At 44.1% G+C, this 21722-nt stretch overlaps 1 protein-coding gene across 1 annotated transcript in view; it reads left to right on the top strand.

Annotated features, from left to right (window-relative positions):
* Positions 1-4992: 4992 nt before the first annotated feature.
* The window catches only part of Bpifc (BPI fold containing family C), a 31739-nt gene continuing 15009 nt past the window's right edge, over positions 4993-21722 (top strand). The window contains exons 1-10 of the mRNA XM_013024813.1: positions 4993-5116; positions 8040-8160; positions 10052-10180; positions 11523-11678; positions 11790-11853; positions 13749-13809; positions 14879-14970; positions 17328-17504; positions 20091-20144; positions 20495-20665. Of these exons, the coding sequence (XP_012880267.1) occupies positions 4993-5116; positions 8040-8160; positions 10052-10180; positions 11523-11678; positions 11790-11853; positions 13749-13809; positions 14879-14970; positions 17328-17504; positions 20091-20144; positions 20495-20665 (1149 nt within the window). The remainder of the gene's footprint in view (positions 5117-8039; positions 8161-10051; positions 10181-11522; positions 11679-11789; positions 11854-13748; positions 13810-14878; positions 14971-17327; positions 17505-20090; positions 20145-20494; positions 20666-21722) is intronic.

The following is a 21722-nucleotide window of genomic DNA, read 5'->3' on the forward strand; positions in this document are numbered from 1 at the left end:
GCTTTCCTCTCTGTGATTTCGGGGTCCTGGATCACCATCAAAGTATACCAATTCAGAAACTTCCTGTAACCAAACGGGAGAACAGGTTTTTTTTGTTGTTTTTTTTTGGGGGGGGGGTCTGGTCATGGGGCCTGAACTCTGGGCCTGGGCGCTGTCCCTCAGCTCTTCAGCTCAAGGCTAGCGCTCTACAACTTGAGCCACAGCGCCACTTCCAGCTTTTTTCTTTTTGCTTATGTGGTGCTGAGGAATCGAACCCAGGGCCTCATGCATGCAAGGCAAGAGCTCTACCACTGAGCCACCTTCCCAGCCCCAGGAGAACAGGTTTTACTACTAGAAAGGAATTTAAACTCTAGTGGTGCCCAAGAAAATACACTTGGATTCTTGAAAACTTCCAGATACCTGTTGATTTTTTTTCTTTGCCCATGTTGAAGATTTTGTTTCAAATTTCCAGATGAAAAGGAAGAAAAGTAGTCTTTACTAAGTTATTCGATGAAAAAGTACATTAACTCTAGAATTAGGGAAGCAGAAAACAAGATTGGATTCCCAGCTGCCTTTGGGATCTTGGATGAGTCATACAGACTTTATAAGTCTGTGTGTCTAAAATGGGGATGAGGTAATAGTAACATCTACCTTAAAAATTGTGTAAATGTTAAAGAAAGGTATTGTGCTTTTCCACTGTGGACTTGGATATGTAATGATATACTGATGGTTTGATTTTTTTATTTTTTAATTAATTTTTGTTATTATTTCAAGTAGATGTACAAAAGATTTTCAATTCCACAAGTCAGATAATGAGGACCATGCATCTGGTCAGTGTTACCCCTGTCATCTTTCTCCCACATGATTTTCCATTTTTGTCCCAACCTTTTTGTGTGTATATAGGTACCAGGAATGGGGCTTGAACTCAGGGCCTCACACTCTTGCTTGGCTTTTTCACTTAAGGCTGGCTTTCTACCACTTGAGTCACACCTCCATTACCAGCTTTTTGCTAGTCAGTTGAAAATAAGAGTCTCATGGACTTTTCTGCTCCAGCTGTGTTTGACCCATGATCCTCAGATCTCAGTCTACTGAGCAACTTAGATTGCAGCCATGAGCTACTAGTGCCCAGTTAGCCAACTTTTTCTAGAACCTTATTTAACTAGAATTATGTAAGTAATACAATAAATATTTACTGAAGTTCTCTTCCTTAATTTTCTTTTTCTTTTTTTTTTTTTTGTCAGTTGTGGGGCCTGAACTCTGGGCCTGGGCGCAGTCCTTGAGCTCTTCAGTTCAAGGCTAGCACTCTACCACTTGAGCCACAGCGCCACTTCTGGCTTTTTTTGCTTATAAGGTGCTGAGGAATCGAATCCAGGGCCTCATGCACGCAAGGCAAGCACTCTACCACTGAGCCACCTTCCCAGCCTCCTCTTCCTTAATTTTCAAAGAATCCAGTGGCTGTAGCCCTTTTCCTTAAATCAAATATTCTTACCCTTTGTTTTCCACTGCCACGGAAATGGTTTGCTCTTTGACAAAACTCCCTCTTTGACTTATAGTTCTTTGCCTCCATGATGTTAATGTGACCGGGCACCAGTATAGACTCACCATGTATTATAATGTGGACACACTGCCTACCAGTTGGTTAAATAGCTACTAAATCTAAGTCCCCAGTGTGGTACCCCTGCTCCCATAGCCTCATCCATTTGGGCCCAACCTCCTTTCCAGAATCCCTTGCCTATTCCAACCTCAAGACAACTAAAGAATCAAGGAAGCTGGGTGCCAGTGGCTCATGCCTGTATCCTAGCTACTGAGGAGGCTGAGATCTGAGGATCACAGTTCAAAGCCAGCCCAGACAGGAATGTCCGTGAGACTCTTATCGCCAATAAAACCACTAGAAAACCAGAAGTGGCACTGTGGCTCAAGCAGTAGAGTGCTAGCCTTGGGCTGAAGAGCTGAGGGACAGCGTCCAGGCCCAGAGTTCAAGCCCCACGACCAAAAAAAAAAAGAAAGAAAGCCTAGCACAGCAGGAGGCCACAGGACCTGCCTCCATCCAGAGAATAGGATGCTGTTAGTATCTCCCTGACTCCCAGAATGAGAATGTTAAGGCTTTCACACTTCCTTACTCCACTCCTCACATCTCCAGTTCAAATCACTCCTCATTGCTTGGCCAGGGACCTTCCTATCCTACCAAATCCTTCCTCGCTCGCTCTCACAGCCTCTCTTGTGTATTTCCTGTAGTGTTATCTGTACTCTGACCATCTTCAGGCCTCCTTCCCCATCATTGCTGGCCAGGCCTCTTCTTGGATTGCCCTGAGGACCCAAACCAGTTCAGCAGGGGCGAAATACCACACTGCATGCACATGGCCAAGCCAATGTAAAGCATTGAAATGCCTCAATAACTAATAGTAAAGAACCACTGCTCGACATTCCTCTTCATCCAGTGTCCCTTTACTCTGACTACTCCTGGGAAACTTGCCCTCTTCTCCTTTGATTCCATACCCAACCTCCTGGGCCCTGCTCCAGGACTATAGCCAACATCTCTTCTGATGGGGGCCCATGTTCTACTAGTGTATGAGTGATATGTCAGTTACCATTGCAAAGAACTCTACCGTGTAGAGTAAGGTAACTTCAATTCCTTGTTTTATTAATTCATTAGTTATTCTACCAACATTGATGAGTTGCCCACTGTCTCCCAGATCTAGAGTCTTCAAACCAGATGAGGTCTCTGCCCTTAAGTACTTGCATTCTGGTAAGGTAGGTAGATGATCTACAAGGAAATAAACATATATACTGATAAATAAACCGAGATCTTGATCAAAGAGCAGTATTAGCTCAAGGAAGTCAGAAATGGCTTCAGAAAGAACACTGTGTTTACAATAGACCTTCAGGGTACACCAGGTTTCTGTATCCTTGGGAAAGGGGAGCAGCATAAGCAATGGCTTTGGATGGAACATTGGCATGTATTTAGGGACCAGGAATTCAATTTGGTTGGACAGAAAATGTACACAGAGGAGGCTCCTGGGAAAGATGCAAGTGGATTGACCAAGTGAGAAGGGTCACTTAGACTTAAAGATAGACTTAGTGCAGACTAGTCAAGACCCAAATTCTAGTGCTCATGGTCCTCCAGTAAAATACCCATGAGCACACTCATTAATCTGAGCAAAGGCCTTCTATACTAATTGGTAGGTTGTACACTAAACAAAATGCAGGCTCAAGGGGTAGGTAAGTGCCTTTGATATGCAAGCCTCCCACACTAGTGTGTTGGTTTCCTACAATTCTTTGCATAGGCCCTACTTTTATACAAATAGGCTAGCATCTCTCCAGAAGGAAACCTTTTCCGTTTCATCCTAAGGCCTGCAAAAGGCTAGAAACAGCTTTGCCAGATACTTCATTCCCTAGCCAGACTATTCTGCCCTTTCCTTCCAAATTCTATAGATACCCCTTTGCTTGTATCCCATCTCCACCTCTCTAGCCTTGCCTTTAAACCCCAAATCATCCTGATCTAACCTGTGCCTAGTAGAGCCAGGTTTCCTCCGATCACTTAACTCCTCCTTCAGACTGCTCCTATTTCCTACTCTCTTCTCTAGTCCTTACCTGATGACCCAACCACAGCCCTCCCTCTGTCCAAACACATGGATCTTACAGTTCCTCTTCCTGGACAACCTCCACAAGGTCGCCTTGATGACCTGACTTCATGATTGTGCGCTGAATCAGTGGTATCTCTCAACAGTGGGTCTTTCACATGAGATTGCTTACCCAGGTTGTCACCTTCCCAAAGTAGGAAGAAGCCATGAGAAGGTATTACTCATGGCTGATGTTAAAAGAAATCTTCATTCCTGTTGCTATGGGTACCTTTGATTCATCCAATAAGAAAATGGGGTGGTGTTCTTTCATGGGGTGGCATGAATTTACAAGCATACCTTGATTATTTATATATGCCAAGCGTGGGTGATATATCAGTAAATACAGTGTGATCCCTTTCTGTAGAATGGATGTTTATTTAACCAAAACTCTGTGTGGTGTGTGTGTGTGTGTGTGTGTGTGTGTGTGTGTGTGTGTGTGTGTGTGCTTGTGTGCTTGTGTGCTTGTGTGCTTGTGCTGATCCTGGGGCTTGAACTCAGGGGCCTTAGCCTGGCCCGTGAGCTGTTTTGTTCAAGGCAAACACTCTGCCACTTGAGCAACAGCTCCACTTCTGACTCTTTGCTGGTTCATTGGAGATAAGCATTTCATGGACTTTCCTACCCTGGCTGGCTTTGAACCATGATCCTCAGAGCTCAGCTTCCTGAGTAGCTAGGATTACAGGGGTGAGCCACCAGCTCCCAGCTAAACAAAGTTCTTGTGTGTGTTTGCCAGGAGCCAGAGACAGACAAGTGAAAACATGATCACACCCAGGGCAATATATACACAGGGCAAGGACTTCCCTGAGTTGAGTAGAAACCCATGAGGCACATGTGATCCAATTCACAGCCTCATGAAAGAGACATTTGTTCATCTAGTCCTTGATTCAGTATTAATACCTTACCTACTATATATAGTAGCTGCTCAAGGTCCTGAAGTCTTTCCTCATGAAAGCAGAAAATCAAAATATGGAAAACAAATTTGTAACTATATATTATGCTAAATGATGGGTGCTTTGGAAAAAATTAGAAAAACATGGAGATCTTCTGGGACATGGAGAAAGGGTCCTTGCATTGTACTGTGTTTTGTTATGTTTTGTTGTAGTATGTTATGGCTGTGTGTGTGTGTGTGTTCACACACTCATCTCCTAAGCTGTGGGAAACAGTTGTGAGGGGCCAACATGGACATCATATCCTCAGCACCCTCATAGTAAGTGTGTTCAATAAAGAGTCAGTAGGTAGAAGAAGAGATGGGTCAGTGGGTGAATGGATGTGTGGATGGATGAATGAAGTCCTGGAAGTAAGCAGTGAAAATTAGAAAGGCTAGAAATCAAGGATGGAGTTGACCAATGAAGAAGAGAAGATTAACAGATGAACCATCCATGTTGGTCAATTGCAGATGAGAATAAAGAAGATTCCAGTGTTGTGGGGCTGTTTCCTCTTGTGGAATCTCTACATCTCATCTTCTCATGCTGTTTACCCTGGAATCAAGGCAAGAATTACCCAGCAGGCACTGGACTATGGTAAGTTGGAGGCTTTCAGAGCCTGGCTGGTCTATGATGCAAACCAGAAACTTGTGACTTGGGCTGTCTCATGAATGAAACAAACTCTTCACTGTTAGTCCCTTATGCAGAAGTGGCTACAATGGCTGAGAATGAGAGTTGCCTTAAAAAAAAGAAAAAAGAAAACTCTTGCCAGAGTTACTCTGATAGGAAGCAAATCTAAACACAGCAACAGAGTCTCTGTCTGTAGCTGTCTCTCACACACTGTCTCTCTCTTTTCTACACACATACATAATAAACATTGTAGAGCTCTCAATGAACAAGCATTGGAGGAAAGGAATTTAGAGTAAAAGCAACACATTAGAGACTCATAATGCAAAAACTTGAAATCCTCTAAACTCATTTGCAAATTTTTATGTGGATGGTGATTAAATTTTAATGTGGATGGTGAATTTTTCTTGAGCGAAGCTTCATCCTATTTACTAGAGGTACAAAGGAATCTGTGACTCTGACAGACTAAGAGCCACTACAAACTAAGAGTGGCGCTAAATTCTTGTAATTCCCTGCTACTGAAGTGGCAGAGATAAGAGGACCATAGTTGAAGGACAACCTAAATGGGGAAAAAGTCAGTGAAGCCAGATACCTGTGACTTATGCCTATAATCCTAGCCTCTCAGGAGGCTGAGATCTGAGGATCCCAGTTCAAAACCAGCCAGGACAGGAAAGTCTGTGAGTCTCTTATCTCCAATTAACCACCAGAAAACCAGAAGTGGTGCTGTGGCTCAACCGGTAGGGCACTCTCCTTGAGCTGAAGAGTGCAGGGACAGCACCCAAGGCGAGTTCAAGTCCCACAACCAACAACAACAACAAAAAGTCAGTGAGACCCTAAATCAAAACTGACATGACCTAGCTACTCAGGAGATCTGAGGATCGCAGTTCAATGCTAGCCTTACCTCAGCAGGAAATTCCGTAAGACTCTTATCTCTAATAAACTACTCAGAAAAAAAAAAAAAAAACAAACCAGAAGCACTGTGGCTCATGGGCTAGAGCACTACCCTTGAGAAAAATAATCTCAAGGACAGAGCCTTGAATTCAAGCACCAGGACCAGCGCAAGGGGGAAAAAAATATAAGCATGTTTTTTCATGCCTGTACTCCAAGCTATTTGGAAGATACACAGGCAGGAAGATTTTGAATTCAGTGCTAACTGTAACAAGGTTAGCAGCAAGATTCTAGCTCAAAAACAAAATACAAATAAAAGGGCTCGGGGCCAGGCTCAAGGGGTGGAGCCTAGAATGTGCAAAGCCCTGGGTTTATGGGACAGCTTGCTTTTCCCCAATAGCTCATGGGGCATAGGAAATCGCCAGTGGAGCCATCTTGTACCATCATGTGTTATGTAATGATGTCACACTAGGAGTGTGTATATTTACATGTGTGACTTGTTACTATACTGACATGCTTATGTGAGTTGAAATACTTGTCAGAAATAGATACATTCTAACAGTGTTAACTGTACTCTTAGTCTGGGAGCATAGTTTAAGTAGTAGAGCACTTGCCTAGCAAGTACTCAGCCCTACTTCAATCCACAGTATGGGGGTGGGGTGGGTAGGGGCAAGAGAACATCTTATAGAGCAAAGCATTTACAAGGACAATCTGAAGTCCATAATATGGATGTCAGTTCTGTCCTTATTCTTAGTACAGGGTCTTGGGAAAGTAGGGTTTCATATCTGGAAAAGTAATGACAAAAATGGTACTTCAGAGCTATAATCCCAGCTGCTTAAGAGGTTGAGATCTGAGAATCACAGCTTGAAACCTACCTAGGAAAAGACTAGGAAAAAACAGGCAGGAAAAGACTGTGAAAATTTTATCTCCAGTTAACCCCAAAAAGTCAGAAGTATATCTGTGGCTCAAAGCCCAGGACCAGCACACAAGGAGTAGGAGGTGGGGGAGGGGGGGAAGGAGGGAGAGGGGAAGAAGAGAAAGAGGAGGAGAAAGGAAAGAAAAAAAAGAAAGAGAAAGAGGAAAAAGGGGGGAAAGAAAGAAACAAGAGAAAGAAGAAAGAAGCTGATGGGCTGATGGGTTATTCCAGCAATGAATACCAATCATTTGGGTGGGGGGGTCCTGGGGCTTGAACTCTGGGGGCCTGGGTGCTGTCCTTGAGCTTCTTTTTGCTCAGAGCAAGCACTTTACCATTTGAGCCACAGCACCACTTCTGGCTTTTTTGAGTAGTTTACTGGAGATAAGAGTCTCACAGAGTTTTCTGCCCCAGCTGGTTTTGAACTATGATCCTCAGATCTCAGCTTCCTTAATAGGTGGATTACAGGTGTGAGCCACTGGCACCTGGCTGAATACCAACTTTTTTTATGTCTATCTTGGAGAATCTGGTGGAAATATGGATCATTCCCCACCTCCACCCCTGAAAAAAATGAGACACAAATCCCCACATGATCCATTCAGTCTTCCATTGCAATTTCAGTCAATTCAACGTTCTTTATGGCCCATAGACATCAGGTCAAAAAGACAAGAGAAGACAAGTACTTCCCGGAATTGGCATTAACACAGATTCTGGAGCCAAATTGTTTCAATTCCACTCCATTCTTAGCTGTATGGTTTGGGTTAGCATTAGCCCCCCACGGGCAGAGTGTCCTCATCTGGACAGCGTCCACCGTGACCACAGTGGCATCCTTGGAAGAACGCAATGCATTTTTCCCATCACAACAGTGATTGCAGACTGTGGTCCTGGGTACAGAATGAACATCTCTCATGATTTTAACCTCCCTGAGGACCAGTGTATCTACAGGCAAAGCAGGAACAGTCCTTCATTGTAAGGGATGCTGTGTTCTTACCTAACAGTCAGTCTTCCTCCACAATCTGTATTTGTGGGTTAATGATATCGTGTCATTGTCTTTGTTATTAGCCATAGACACAGCCTTGTCTCCTTTTACAGGTGTTGAAGTTGGAATGAAGGTGCTTGAGCAAATGATGAAGGAAAAGACCATTCCAGATATCATAGGTTCTGAGTCGCTTGAGTTTCTAAAGATTGATTATGTGAACTACAATTTTTCAAAGTAAGTAAAAGAGAAGAGCTTTTCTGCCTCACATAGAAGCTCAAGCTGGGGTGCCAGTGGTTCATGCCTATAATCCTAGCTACTTGGAAGGCTGAGCATGGGAGGATCATGGTTAGAGGCCAGTCTATGTAGAAAAGTTCATCACACACACACACACACACACACACACACACACACACGCACACACACACACACACACACACTTCTCAACCCATAGATGGGTGTGGTGGTGTGCACCTGTCACCCCAGCAACAATGGGAAACCTAAAATAGGTAGATCACAATCCACTCAGGGAAGGGAGCAAAATCCTAATTCAAAAATAACAAGTGAAAATAGGGCTGGAGGCATGGCTCAGCTGTAAGCACCTGCCTAAGAAATGCGAGGCCTTAAGTTCAAATGGAGAAAGGGGGGATAAAAGGTCAACTAAAACAGTGGAGCGCCATGATTTTACTAGAACTCATCTCCTTTATCTCCTTGCTGTACCTTCCTCTGACTTCTGTTCTCCAGTTTAGAGAATATTATGGCTCGTGGCCAATTATGGCCACCATAATCCCATCATCAAATCCATGTTCCATACATCTGCACCAGACAGAAGCACAGGGTTCATACAAGCTGAGTCAGTCTTCTTGTTCATGTTTTTGTCTGAAGCCCTGCCCTAATATGATTCTGTCTGCACAACCATGAACACAACTTAGTTATATGCCCACACTTAGTAGCAAGGGAGATAGGGAAATTACTTTTCCAATCAGACAACTCTGTCATCCAGAACAAAGCCAGAGATGTTTAGAGAAGTAAAGGAAATAGATGTTCTGACAGCCACTGGCTCTCTCCTCCACGGTTGCCAACAAAAGTCTCTAAGGCAGTAGAGGAAGAATAAGTCTTTGCTGATTGATCTTGATCTCAATCTGAAAGTTGAAGGGAGAGCTGAGCTGTGTGTGTGTGTGTCTGTCTGTCTGTCTGTCTGTCTGCCTGTCTGTATTGGATGTGTGTCTGTGTGTCCCCTACTGCATGCTGATCCTGGGGCTTGAACTCAGAGCCTGGGTGCTGCTCCCAGAGCTTCTTTTGTTTAAGGCTGGGACTCTGTCATTTGAGCTACAGCTCCACTTCTGGCTTTTTAGTGGTGAATTGGAGATAAGAGTATCACACACTTTCCTGCACAAGCTGCCTTCAAACCTGGATCCTCAGACCTCAGCCTCATGAGTAACTAGGATTACAGCATGAGCCACCAGCACCCAGTTGAGCTTCTGTAAGGAGTTTTGTGCTACTGAGATTCTCTTTTGCCCCAATACTCTTTTAAATCAATGAAATTTCCCTGCTACACTTACCCTTTAGAGTAATCATTCCCCTGATGTAGCCTATGAAATCAGCTGGTTTCTTTGTGAGGAGGGAGAGATGATGTGGTACAGAGAAAGATCTGGCCTATTCTGTAGAAAGTCAGGCATTCAATGAGCATTTACTGAGCACTAAGACACACCAGGTTTTGTTCTTTGAATAACAAAGCTATCGCTTTTGTTCTTCATATCCAGTGGGAGAAATGGACATTAAAGGGGAAAGGAGGGGAATTAGGAGGGGAGAGAACGGGTAGGGAGGGGAAAATAAAGGAAGTGAAAGAGGAAGAAGAAGAAAGGAGAAGAAAGGAAGGAAAGGAAGGAAGGGAAGGGAAGGGAAGGGAGGGGAAGGGAAGGGAAGGGCAAGGCAAGGCAGGGCAAGGCAAGGCTTCTTGCTCTCTCCCCTAAGTAGACAGCAGGGCTTCCTGGGAGGCAGTGTGGAGACCACAGCACAGACTGGAGGCCCTTTCCTCTGCAGGAATTCCACCACAGTGTTTTCAGTGTTGCCGTACCTAGAAATGTGCAGAAGAGTTGCCCTCATGCTCCTGTTTCTTGTCTTGCAGCATAAAAGTCAATGCTTTGTCATTCCCTAATACATCATTAGCCTTTGTGCCTGGAGTAGGACTCAAAGTGCTCACCAACCATGGCACAGCCAACATCAGCAACCATTGGGAAGTCAAGTCTCCCCTTTTGTGAGTATTTCACTGCATGTCTGCTGCGGTTCTGCGACAAAATGGAACAAATAATGGGCCATGCACAAATTCACCATTGTTATTGTCAGTGTTAGAAACTCCCCCTCTCTCAGTATTAATAATCTTTCTCAAGAATGTTATTTCTAAGTGATAATAAGTACATCCTTGTTCGGGGATGGGTGGGGTGAAATTCATCTTTCTCTTAAAAGCAGAGCAACTGCCAGTGATGGAGGCTCACGCCTGTAATCCTAGCTTCTCAGGAAGCTGAGATCTAAGGAGCTCAGTGTGAAGTCAGACAAGACAGGAGAGTCCATGAGACTCTTAGCTCCAACTAGCTACCAAAAAGCCAGAAGCAGAGCTAAGGTTCAAGTGATAGAGACCTAGCCTTGAGTGGGAAAGCTCAGGGACAGCACCTAGACCCTGAGTTCAAGTCCCAGGACTGGCACAAAATAAGTAAATACCAAAGCAGAGCAGCTGATACAATGTTATTTCCTATGGCTGAGCGGTCCCTGACTGTGGGAGAGACAGAAAAGCTCTCAACATTTAAAGTCCACTGACGCATTGTTGCATGACCTCAAACCAGGCGCTTCCCTGTCTGTACTGGCAACTACTGGGAAATAGAGCCTCCTGCTTCGCCCAGAGGCTGAAGCATGGTGGTCAGCTCAAACTCCGCTCTTCCCCCAAACCAAAGCCTCACACACACTCATATAGAAGGAAGGGGTCAGGTTCAAAGTATACTTACATTCTACCTGCTATGTGCAAGTTACCACTCTGGGTGTAATAGGTAGGTGGCCTGGTTGGTGCCCCAGAATAACACTTGGTCATTCTACAATCATTTATTGAATGCCTGCTGAGTATCCTTTTTCCCCATCAGAACTCCAGTCCTGTAGATTGCAGAAACATAACATATTTTCCCTCATCCCCATAACAGCCAAGATTCTTCTGGTTCTCCATGGCTTTCGTGACTTGCCAACCATGTTTGGAGCCCTTACTCTGTCCTGGGGACACATGGTCCTCTGCCTCAAGGGGTTTGCCAGTTCTGTCTGTCACTTCCCAATCTGTGGCCCTCTGGATGAGGAGTTGGTATAGCAGAGTATATCCACATGCTAAATAGATACTCAACCACTACTAGGAGCACTTGACATGAAATAAGTACAGTATCCTAGAGCATACCATTCATTATTTCATTCATCCAGTAAATATTCCTTCTGCACCTGTCACAAGCATCAGGAATGCCAACCCTACTCTCCAGGAGCTTAGAGTCTCTGTCTAGGATGAAAAAGACAATCCATCTCCATGTCTGGTGCAGAGCCAGATAACCTGGTGCTTTCTTTCTGCGCAGCTATGATACAGGGGAGTCTGATCTGTATCTCTCTGGAATCTACTTTACTGGCATCATTGTCCTAACTCGAAATGAAGTTGGTCACCCAGCCCTGAAGCTCACAGACTGCTACGCCCAAGTGAGCCACGCCCATGTCTCATTTGCGGGAGGGCTCAGGTGAGTGCAAGCACTGGTGAGCCTTGGAATGGACTCTTGGGCTCCTTGGCCTGGGGAAGGCTTATCCGTAGCAGATTGTGGTCCTTAACTCTTCTTTTCTGCTTTTTCCAGTGTCCTATATAATTCCTTTGCTGAGCCCATGGAGAAACCCATTTTAAGGAACTTAAATGAAATGGTGAGACCTTAGACATTGATAACACCATAAAATGGTATCAGTTGTAGGTCTATCATTCTTTCATTATACATCATGGTGATACTGGGGCTTGAACACAGGATGTCATGCTTGCAAAGTGGGCACTCTACCATTTGAGCCATATTCCCAGTTCATTTTGCTTTCGTTATTTTTGGGATAGTGTCCCATATTTATGTGCAGGTCAGCCTGGATCCTGAGCTTCCTCTACTTACATTTCCCACATGGTTGAGATAACACGTGTGTACCACACACATAGCTATTGATTGAGATGGGATCTTGCTAACATTTTGCCCAAGCTGGACTTGAACTATAATCTTTTCAAACTTTACCTCCCAAATAGCTAGGATTATAGGCATAAAGCATTGTGCTTAGTTCATCCTATAATCATTCCTAACAAACCTTTATTGAGCACCTCCTATGTGCTAGGTGCCATCCAAGGGACTTTCATATAGATTATTCTTCACAACTTTGTAACATTCTCAAGTCATACTGTATGCCCACATTGTGGCAGGGTGCTGGGGATACAGAAATGAATAAAACTACATCTCCTTCCTCGGGTTTCTCACTGTAGACTTGGCAAAAACATCAACAAAAGTTTATTATCTGTCTATTGCATGCCAAGCATTGGACTGGGGTTTGTTGGGAACACAAGAGAGGGAAAATCTTGTCTATGTAGGAAAACTAAACACAACCCATGGTTGTGTCATGATTAGGTTAAACTGAAGGGATTCAGGGAATTAGAAGCAGCAGCAGCAGCAGCAGCATCATACCTTTAAATGCCCTTGGAGATTTTTTATGGGATGCAGGCATTGAACAGGACTCAAAGTACAGGTAACTTTTGGATAGATAAACAATGGAGGACAAGCCAGGCACTAGTGGCTCATGCCTATAATCCTAGCTACTCAGGAGGCTGAGATACGAAGATCATGGTTTGAAGCCAGCCCAGGTGGGAGAGTCAGTGAGACTCTTATCCCCACTTAAAACTGGAAGTGGAGCAGTAGCTCAACATGGTAGAGCAATGGCCTTAAGCAAAAAGCTCAAAGTCAGTGCCCAGGCCCTGAGTTCAAGCCCCACGAACAAACCACACACACACACACACACACACACAAAGATGAATGAGGAACAGGCAAGATCTCTCCATGTAATACAATAAGAATAAATTAAGTAACCAGGTGTGGCTGGCTCATGCTGTAATCCTAGCTACTCAAGAGGCTGCAATCTTAGAATCTCTGTTCAAAGTTAGTCCAGGCAGGAAAGTGCAAGAGACTTGATGCAGGAAACTCTGAGAGACTTATCTCCAATGAACCAGCAGAATGCTGGAAGTAGACCTGTGGCTCAATCGATAAAGTGCTGGTCTTGAGCAGAGAGCTAAAGGATAGTACCCAAGCCCTGAGTTCAAGCTCCAGTACCAACACACACGCACGTGCACGCATGCACGCGCGCGTGCGCACACACACACACACACAGAGTTCTTAGTCCAATTCTAAAGCAAGGGAAATCATTCAATTCCTAAATAAATATCTGATGCCCTGTGCTTGCCGAATAGCCCACAGGAAAGTAAAGGCTGTAGATGCTTCCACTCTGGGCAGGGCATGGGGCGGCTAAGAAGCAGTCAGGAAAGATAGAGTTGCTCAGGCAGCACCTGTGCTAACATGCCAAGTGCTTGCTCTTTTCTGGGGTGGTGTGGACACGGTCCCAGTGCCTATGGAGCTTAACCAATCTTCAACGGCATACTGCCCATATATATATTGGGCTTGAGGACTGTGCTCATCAAGTCACATAAGGAGGAATCCTAATGACCAAAGGGATAATATCTCCTAGCCAGAAGACCTGCTTACAATGTGATAACATACTTGTTTCCTTTCTTTTGTGGCCAGCTCTGCCCCATGATTACCAATGAGGTGGAGGCTTTCAATGTCAACCTCAGTGCCCTGGAGGGTGAGTCTTACCATGGGGTGGTTCTTTTCCCACCTTCAAATGCCACTACTTCTAGGTTTGGTCTTTCAGACAGTAAAGCACCTGCTTCTTCACTCTGCCTTCCTTCTACCTGGCCAAGTCCCAGGGCTTCTGTAGAAGATTATGTCCCTGTGTGTACAGCAGGTGCTCCTAGGCACCCAATCAAGTTCATGGCTGCAAGGAGGGTACCCCACCCACACCAAGTCAATAATGTTGGACTGGTGACAGGATAAAGGGAAACAGTAAATGCAAATGGATGAAAGACAGGGAATGACTGGAGAGATAGGAAAAGAGAAAGACATAGGGAGGAAAGACTTTGTCTAGGTTCCTCACATGCTACTGTGCCTTGGGCAGGGGGCCTTACCTTCGAAGATTCCTTCCCTGCTTCCTTCACCTCAAGAGTAGTGATGGGGACCTACTGAATGCATTTGATAAGCTATAGTGATGTCGAATAATATTGTACCCCTACCTTAGCGGGCCTTCATCTTTTCTTGCTTCTCATCTCTATCCATTGAATAAGCCATGTATGATCTACAAGAAGAGAATATGTAAGCTGGGCACCTGTAGCTGAGTAGCTATAATTCTAGCTACTTAGGAGGCTGGGCTGTTCAAAGCGAGCCTCTAGGCAGAAAAGTCTGATTCTTATCTCCAGTTAACTAACAAAAATCTCAAACTAGAGTTGTGACTCAAGTGGTAGAGTACCATGCCAACCTTGAGTGAAAAAGCTAAGAGACAGTACTCCGGGCCCTGAGTTTCAACCCCAGTACCAACATGGAGGGGGGGAGAGAGGAAGAGAAAGAGAGAAAAACATGATACTCAGGTGTCTTCCTCTGTGAACCCTCCTAGACAGATGCCTAAAAAAGACAGAGAAGGATTTTTTTTTAACTTTCCTCTTTTGACTGGTCTAGTTTTCCTTAGTTTCCAAAAGTAAACATATCTCACTAATGCAAAGGGGAAATTTATATCTCAAGCAGAAGATTATTATATTAGTATGATTATATACATATGCTTTTAATGTATATGAACATTCTTTTCTTTGTTGGTCATTCAGTTTTAATCAAGATTGACAACTATACCCTGCTGGATTGCTCCCTAGTCAGTTCCCCAGAAATTTCTGAGCATTACTTGGACCTCAATTTGAAGGTAACTTTATCATTCTCATCTGACTGTCAACAACTAATATCTGGAGAATGAAGAATAAGCATACATGCTTTTCCATCCATATAATTTTATTTCAAACAACTCTTGCACACTTATGCCCTTTGAAAAGACTCAGGGAGCTGGGTACCAGTGGCTCACTCTTGTAATCCTAGAAACTCAGGAGGCTGAGATCTGAGGAGCACAATTCCAAGTTAGCCTGGGAAGAAAAAGTGTGAGATTCTTGTCTCCAGTTAAGCAGCAAAAAAGCTGAACATGAAACTGGGCACTGGTGGCTCCTGCCTGTAATTCTAGCTACTCAGGAGGCTGAGATTAGAGGATCGTGGTTCAAAGCCAGCCTGGACAGGAAAAGTCATGAGACTCTTATCTCCAGTTAACCACCAGGAAACCAGAAGTGGCACTGTGGCTCAAGTGGTAGAGCACTAGCCTCGAGCTGAAGACCTCAGGGACAAAGCCCAGGCCCAGAGTTCAAGCCCCACAACTGACAAAAAAAATAAAGCTGAACATGAAACTATGGTTCAAGTGTAGTCTTGAGTGAAAAAGCCAAGTGAGAAGGCTGGGAAGGTGGCTCAGTGGTAGAGTGCTTGCTTTGCATGCATGAGGCCCTGGGTTCAATTTTCAGCACCACATAAGCAGAAAAAGCAGGAAGTAGGGCTGTGGCTCAAATTGTAGAGTGCTGAAGATTGAAGAGTGCTCTTCAGCTGAAGAGCTGAGGGACAGCTCCCAGACCCAGAGTTCAGGCCCAATGACCCACAAAAAAAAATAAAAGAAAAAAAATTCAAGTGAGAGCCATAAGGCCCTTCATTTGAGTCCCAGTGCCAACACAAAAACTCTGGAACCTTTTCTTTATGGGCAAATGTTAGTGGATTTAGCTAAAGGCTGCTGACCTTGTCTGTGTCATGAGCATACAGACACGGAGGTCATTGACCTGGGAAAAACAATCATTGTGCCTATGTTTAGTTCTATCCCAAAGTTAATATTGTCGTCTTCTAAATGTATGTTGCTTTCACTCATTCAGTTTCTTTCAAATCCATTCCAAATGTTGTTCAAAACCGTATTTGGTAATCAAACCTAACAGCTAAGGAAAGCAGCATTAAGGTCTCATGAAAAGGCTGTGTGAGCCGTTAGGAGTCTCGGATCTTGTGAGGGTTTCTTTCAGCAGTCATGGACTTGGAATGTCAAGGGTTTGACATCTCCACTGGTACCTCAGGAACTATTCACAGTCCACTCCATCCACACTGATTGTGTATCTTCCTTTTATCTGAGAAAAGCACTAACTAGAAATTTCTCAATGAAGGCTATCCCTGGTAGATATTCAAAACTCATTAGAGTTGATGGTAAAAGTATTTTAAAATTTAGCCAGGAGCTGGTGGCATATGTCTGTAATCCTAGCTACTCAGGAGACTGAGATCTGAGGGTCATAATTCAAAGCCAGCCCAGGCAGGAAAGTGCATGAGACTTTTATTTCCAATTAACCTCCAGAAAACTAGAAGTGAAACTGTGGCTCATAGTGGTAGAGCACTAGCCTTGAGGATCAGGGCTTAGGGACAGTGCCCAGGCCCTGAGCTCAAGCCCCACGAAAAAAACAAAAATAAAACATAAATTAAAACAATAGCCAGGCACCAGTGGCGTATGCCCAGATCCTGAGTTCAAACCTCACAACCAACCAAAATAAAAAATTTTTTTAAATAATTAAAAAAAAATCTTCAGGGCTGGGAAGGTGGCTCAGTGGTAGAGTGCTTGCCTTGCATGCATGAGGCCCTGGATTCGATTCCTCAGCACCACATAAGCAGAAAAAGCCGGAAGTGGTGCTGTGGCTCAAGTGGTAGAGTGCTAGCCTTGAGTTGAAGAGCTGAGGGACAGCGCCCAGGCCCAGAGTTCAGGCCCCATGACCGACCCCCCAAAAAAAAAAATCTCAGAGCTTTGAAAGGCCACTAGCCAAAGTGTTCAATAGGCTTTGTCATCCTCTTTTTTTTTTTGTCATCCTCTTATCCCTACTGAGTTTCTGGGATTTTTCTTACTCTTTTTTTTTTGCGGGGGGAAGGAGGTCCAGTTGTGGGGCCTGAACTCTGGGCCTGGGAGTTGTCCCTCAGCTCTTCAGCTCAAGGCTAGCACTCTACCACTTGAGCCACAGCGCCACTTCCGGCTTTTTTCTTTTTGCTTATGTGGTGCTGAGGAATCGAACCCAGGGCCTCATACATGCAAGGCAAGCGCTCTACCACTGAGAGACCTTCCCAGCCCCCCCCCCAGGATTTTTCTTATTCTGACTTGAGAAGGTCTACCTTGTTAGTTTCCCACATTCATGTTTTCTTCTGGTAACTGGCCTTTCTCTCTTGCCCCAGGGTGTGTTCTACCCACTGGAAAACCTGGCTGATCCCAACTTCTCACCTGTACCTTTTGTGCTCCCAGACCGAAGGGACTCCATGCTCTACATTGGAATCTCTGAGTATTTCTTTCGATCAGCATCTTTTGCTCATTTCGTAGCTGGAGCTTTTGGTGCCACACTCTCTACCAAGGAGGTGAGCAGAGTTTCCACATGGTGACAAGTGACAACATCCTGTAACCTTTTAATAAGTCATTCATTCATTGGGAGATGATTATCATAGCTTTGATTCCTGGGCTGTTTTAGGCTAGCACTCCTAATGCAGAACAATGAATGAGGGGGATTTGGAATGAATGATTCATTACTTGGGGGGAGCTGTTGGGTTTCTAGCTCTGATACCTTCAGGGTTGGGGTTTTTTGTTTTTCATGGCCTGTGGCCACTCTTTCATATTATTCTTCATTAATAACAAGACCTCCCTCTACCATGTATCACCTGACCTTTAGCCACTTCAACTTATTCAACTTCAGTGTGCCATAATTTCCTCCTTTGGAAAATTGGAATACTCATAGGTCCACATTCACAAAGTTCTTAGGAGCATTGAAAGTTTTGCCAGGTATCATGCCTGTAATCCTAGCTACTCAGGAGGCTGAGATATGAGGATTGCAGTTCAATGCCAACCTGGGCAAAAAAGTCCATGAGACTCATATCTCCAATTAATCACCAGAAAACCAGAAGTGTCACTGTGGCTCCAAGAGGTAGAACATTAGCCTTGAGCAAAATGCTCAGGGACAGCTCCCAGGCCATGAGTTCAAGCCCCATGACCCACCAAAAAGAAAAAAAGTTTTGCAAGGCAAAAAAACCTGTAATCCTAGCCACTCCGGATGCTAAGATCTGAGGATCAAAGTCTAAAGCCTGTATTCCTAGCTACTCAGGAGGCTGAGATCTGAGGGTGAAGGTCCAAAGCCAGCCTGGACAGGAAAATCCACTGTTTGAGACTCTTATCTCCAGTTAACCACAAAGATCCAGAAATGGAACTGTGGTTCAAGTGAGCATAAAAACTCAAGGGCAGTGCCCACGCCAAGAGTTCAAACCCCAATAGCAGAAAAAAAAGTTTTAAGTAGGACAGTGGCTCACCTGTAATGCTATCTATTCAAGAGGCTGTGATCTGAAGGATAGCAATTCAAAACTAGCCTAGGAAGTTAAGTCCACAAAACTCCATCTCCAAAAAAAAAAGTCAGCAAAAACTCCAGGCTGGAGACATGATTCAAGTGATAGATCACCAGCCAAACAAGCCCAAAATACACATTAAAGCATCAGGCCAGCACAAAATCACATTGAACTGTAATTTATCATCATTTTTTGTGTTATTCAGACACCTCAGGATTTCTTCTAATGGTAATTACAACTAGTTTGTAATCTACAGCAATCAGTAAGAGTAAAGATATTCAGTGATGATTCTCTCTGCCCTTTTGATAAAAAAACAACTCCCTCCAACCAGCCAACCAAAAACTATTATTCATCAGTATCCCTTTGAAATCTGTTGAAATCTGCTTGAATATGTACTTTAATGATACAAGCTGTTACAAATCTTACATGCAAGATGGAAAGTATGGCAGCACCATCCAGCTAACAGGGCCAAGTGTTAAATACTTCTAGCTTTACTGGATCTAAAATATACCAGAGCATGATAAAAAAGGACTCTAGTCATTCACACACAGTGAGACTAAAGGAAGATACTCTTAAGGGAGGAGCCCAAAGACCTAATGCCTCTTAACATACTGAAAGTACTATTTATCAGAATATTTCCAGGAAATGGGAACATAGGTTTGGGGGATTTTTTGGTGATGATGGTGGGTTTATTGGTTTGGGGGTTGGTTTTTTGTTGTTGTTGTTTTTGTTGTGTTTTGCTTTTAGTTGTTTTACTACTTCTCTTTTTCTCTTTGAGGGGACATGGAAACAGATAAGTATAAAGTGAAACAATACAGGCATGGTACTATGTGGAAAATGAGTTATGCAACTTGTGGGCAGGGAAAGGAGGAGAAACTGGAGGGAAGTGAAGGAATGGGTGACATTTTCTGAAAAGAAATGTACTCAGCTGAATGCCAGTAGATCATGCAACTCAGGGGGCTGAGATCTGAGGATCATGATTCAAAGCCAGCTAGAGCAGGAAAATCTGTGAGATACTATCTCCAGTTAACCACCAGAAAACTGGAAGTGGCGCTGTGGCTCAAAGTGGTAGAGCACTAGCCTTGAGCAAAAGAGCTCAGGGACAGGGCCCAGGCTCTGAGTTCAAGCCTACAATCCACCAAAAAAAAAAAAAATGTACTCATTACCTGACATGAAATGGTAAACCCTCTGTATAAATATCATAATAAAATTATAAGTTAAAAATACTTCTAGCTTTAGAGGTGAAGACTGGTCCCTGTAAGTAAGTTAGGTGTCAGTGATCTGGAGTAATGAGAACAAAAATACCACAAGACTTGATAGTACCTGTAGATTATGTGCAAATATATATGATACAGACGTTGTTCCCACGGCCAGAAAATAGTGTTTAGAATAGAAGGTAACTTCCTGTGTGACCTCAGGTAAGTTACTTTACTTCCCTAAGCCTCAGATTGATTCCCTGTGGTTGGGAACCTATCCTTTAAACAATAAATCTCCTGAACATTTTATGGTGCAACAACGTCATGATTTCATCAAGTTGTAAGGAAACCCTACCTTTCCCTGAAAAGACAGTTCAGGTGCAAACTTCACAGTGATGTGGTGATGTTTACATTCCAGATTTCCCACTATTTTGTTCAAAACTCCCAAGGATTTGGCAACTTCCTCTCCCGGGTGAGTACTCTGGGTCTGACTCTTGGATCTATGTTTGTTTGCAATGGTGTTACATCCAGGAGACTGGGATGGGGAGGGGATCCCTTTACATTCCTGTTTGATCCAAGCTTAAGTCTGTCTTTCCAGCCTTAACAGGTTGGTTTTAGCTGTCTTTTTGTCTTAGTCATATACCACAAATACATTCGGCACAGTACATGTTTGTTTTGATTTGTGAGTTGTTATTGTTGCTGTTCTACTATGAAAGACTTTTTTCCTACTCTTGACTGCATAATCACAAAACACCCCAAATTTGTGATCCCCTCATCAACTTACTACTCTCGATATCCACCTCTTTTCTCTAAATGGGGCAGATTGCAGAGATCTACATCTTGTCCCAGCCCTTCATGCTGGAGTTCATGGCCACCGAACCTCCCACCGTCCACTTAGAGCCCAACAACTTCACGTTGGACATCCCTGCCTCCATCATCATGCTCACCCAAACTGAGAACTCCACTGTTGAACCCATTGTCTCCATGGACTTTGTGAGTCTGGGAATCCAGGAGGGTAGTCTATGGAGGCTAAATCTGTTTTTTCTGTGAACAATTGAGCAGCAGAGTCTAAGTGTTTGGAGTAGAGGGAGAGACACGTCAGTTAAGACAAAGGAGAGGTTAGAGACCCAGGGTGTTAGGTAACTACATCCATTTTTGCCCCCTAAGAAGCATGCCAATCCCTGAAATTATAAGCTTTGCAAAAAACACGGCTTAGTCTTAAGGCAGCTACAGGGTGGTAGGGGAACAGGAGAGCAAATCTCTAGTCCTCCTGGAGGATGGGGTTTGGGCTGGGGTATAGAAAAGGTGATTGAATCGGCCAAGAATGTGGCTTAGTGGTAGAGTGCTTGCCTAGCATGCATGAAGCCCTGGGTTCGATTCCTCAGTACCACATACACAGAAAAGGCTGGAAATGGCATTGTGATTTAAGTGGTAGAGTGCTAACCTTAAGCAAAAAGAAGCTCAGGGACAGTGCCCATGCCCTGAGTTCAAATATCAGGACTGACAAAAAAAAAATCTACTTTCTACAAGTCAGTCCCTCAACTTCAGTTATAAGCATAACTGAATTTCTTTCTGCTCCCCCTGAAAATAAAAGTAATAGAGGTAGAACTCAAGTTTACTTGACCAGATGACATCCAAATGCAATCTGAGGGGCTGGGAAGGTGGCTCAGTGGTAGAGTGCTTGCCTTGCATGACTGAGGCCCTGGGTTCAATTCCTCAGCACCACATAAGCAAAAAGAAAAAAGCCGGAAGTGGCGCTGTGGCTCAGATGGTAGAGCTCTAGCCTTGAGCTGAAGAGCTGAGGGACAGCGCCCAGGCCCAGAGTTCAGGCCCCACGACCGGACCCAAAAAACAAAACCAAACCAAATGCAATCTGATATTAGACATCTAGGACAATGGGCTGGGATGTAGCACAGTGGCAAAGCACTTGCCCAGCAAGTGCAACATCCTGGGTACGATCCCCAGTACCAAAAAGAAAAAGACTTGATCTGGGACAATGAACCTAAGCAAAATTGCAAGCATGCACCATGCACGCATGCTCACATACACC

Source organism: Dipodomys ordii, unplaced genomic scaffold, assembly GCF_000151885.1.
Source record: "Dipodomys ordii isolate 6190 unplaced genomic scaffold, Dord_2.0 Scaffold79, whole genome shotgun sequence".
Taxonomy (NCBI): Eukaryota; Metazoa; Chordata; class Mammalia; order Rodentia; family Heteromyidae; genus Dipodomys; species Dipodomys ordii.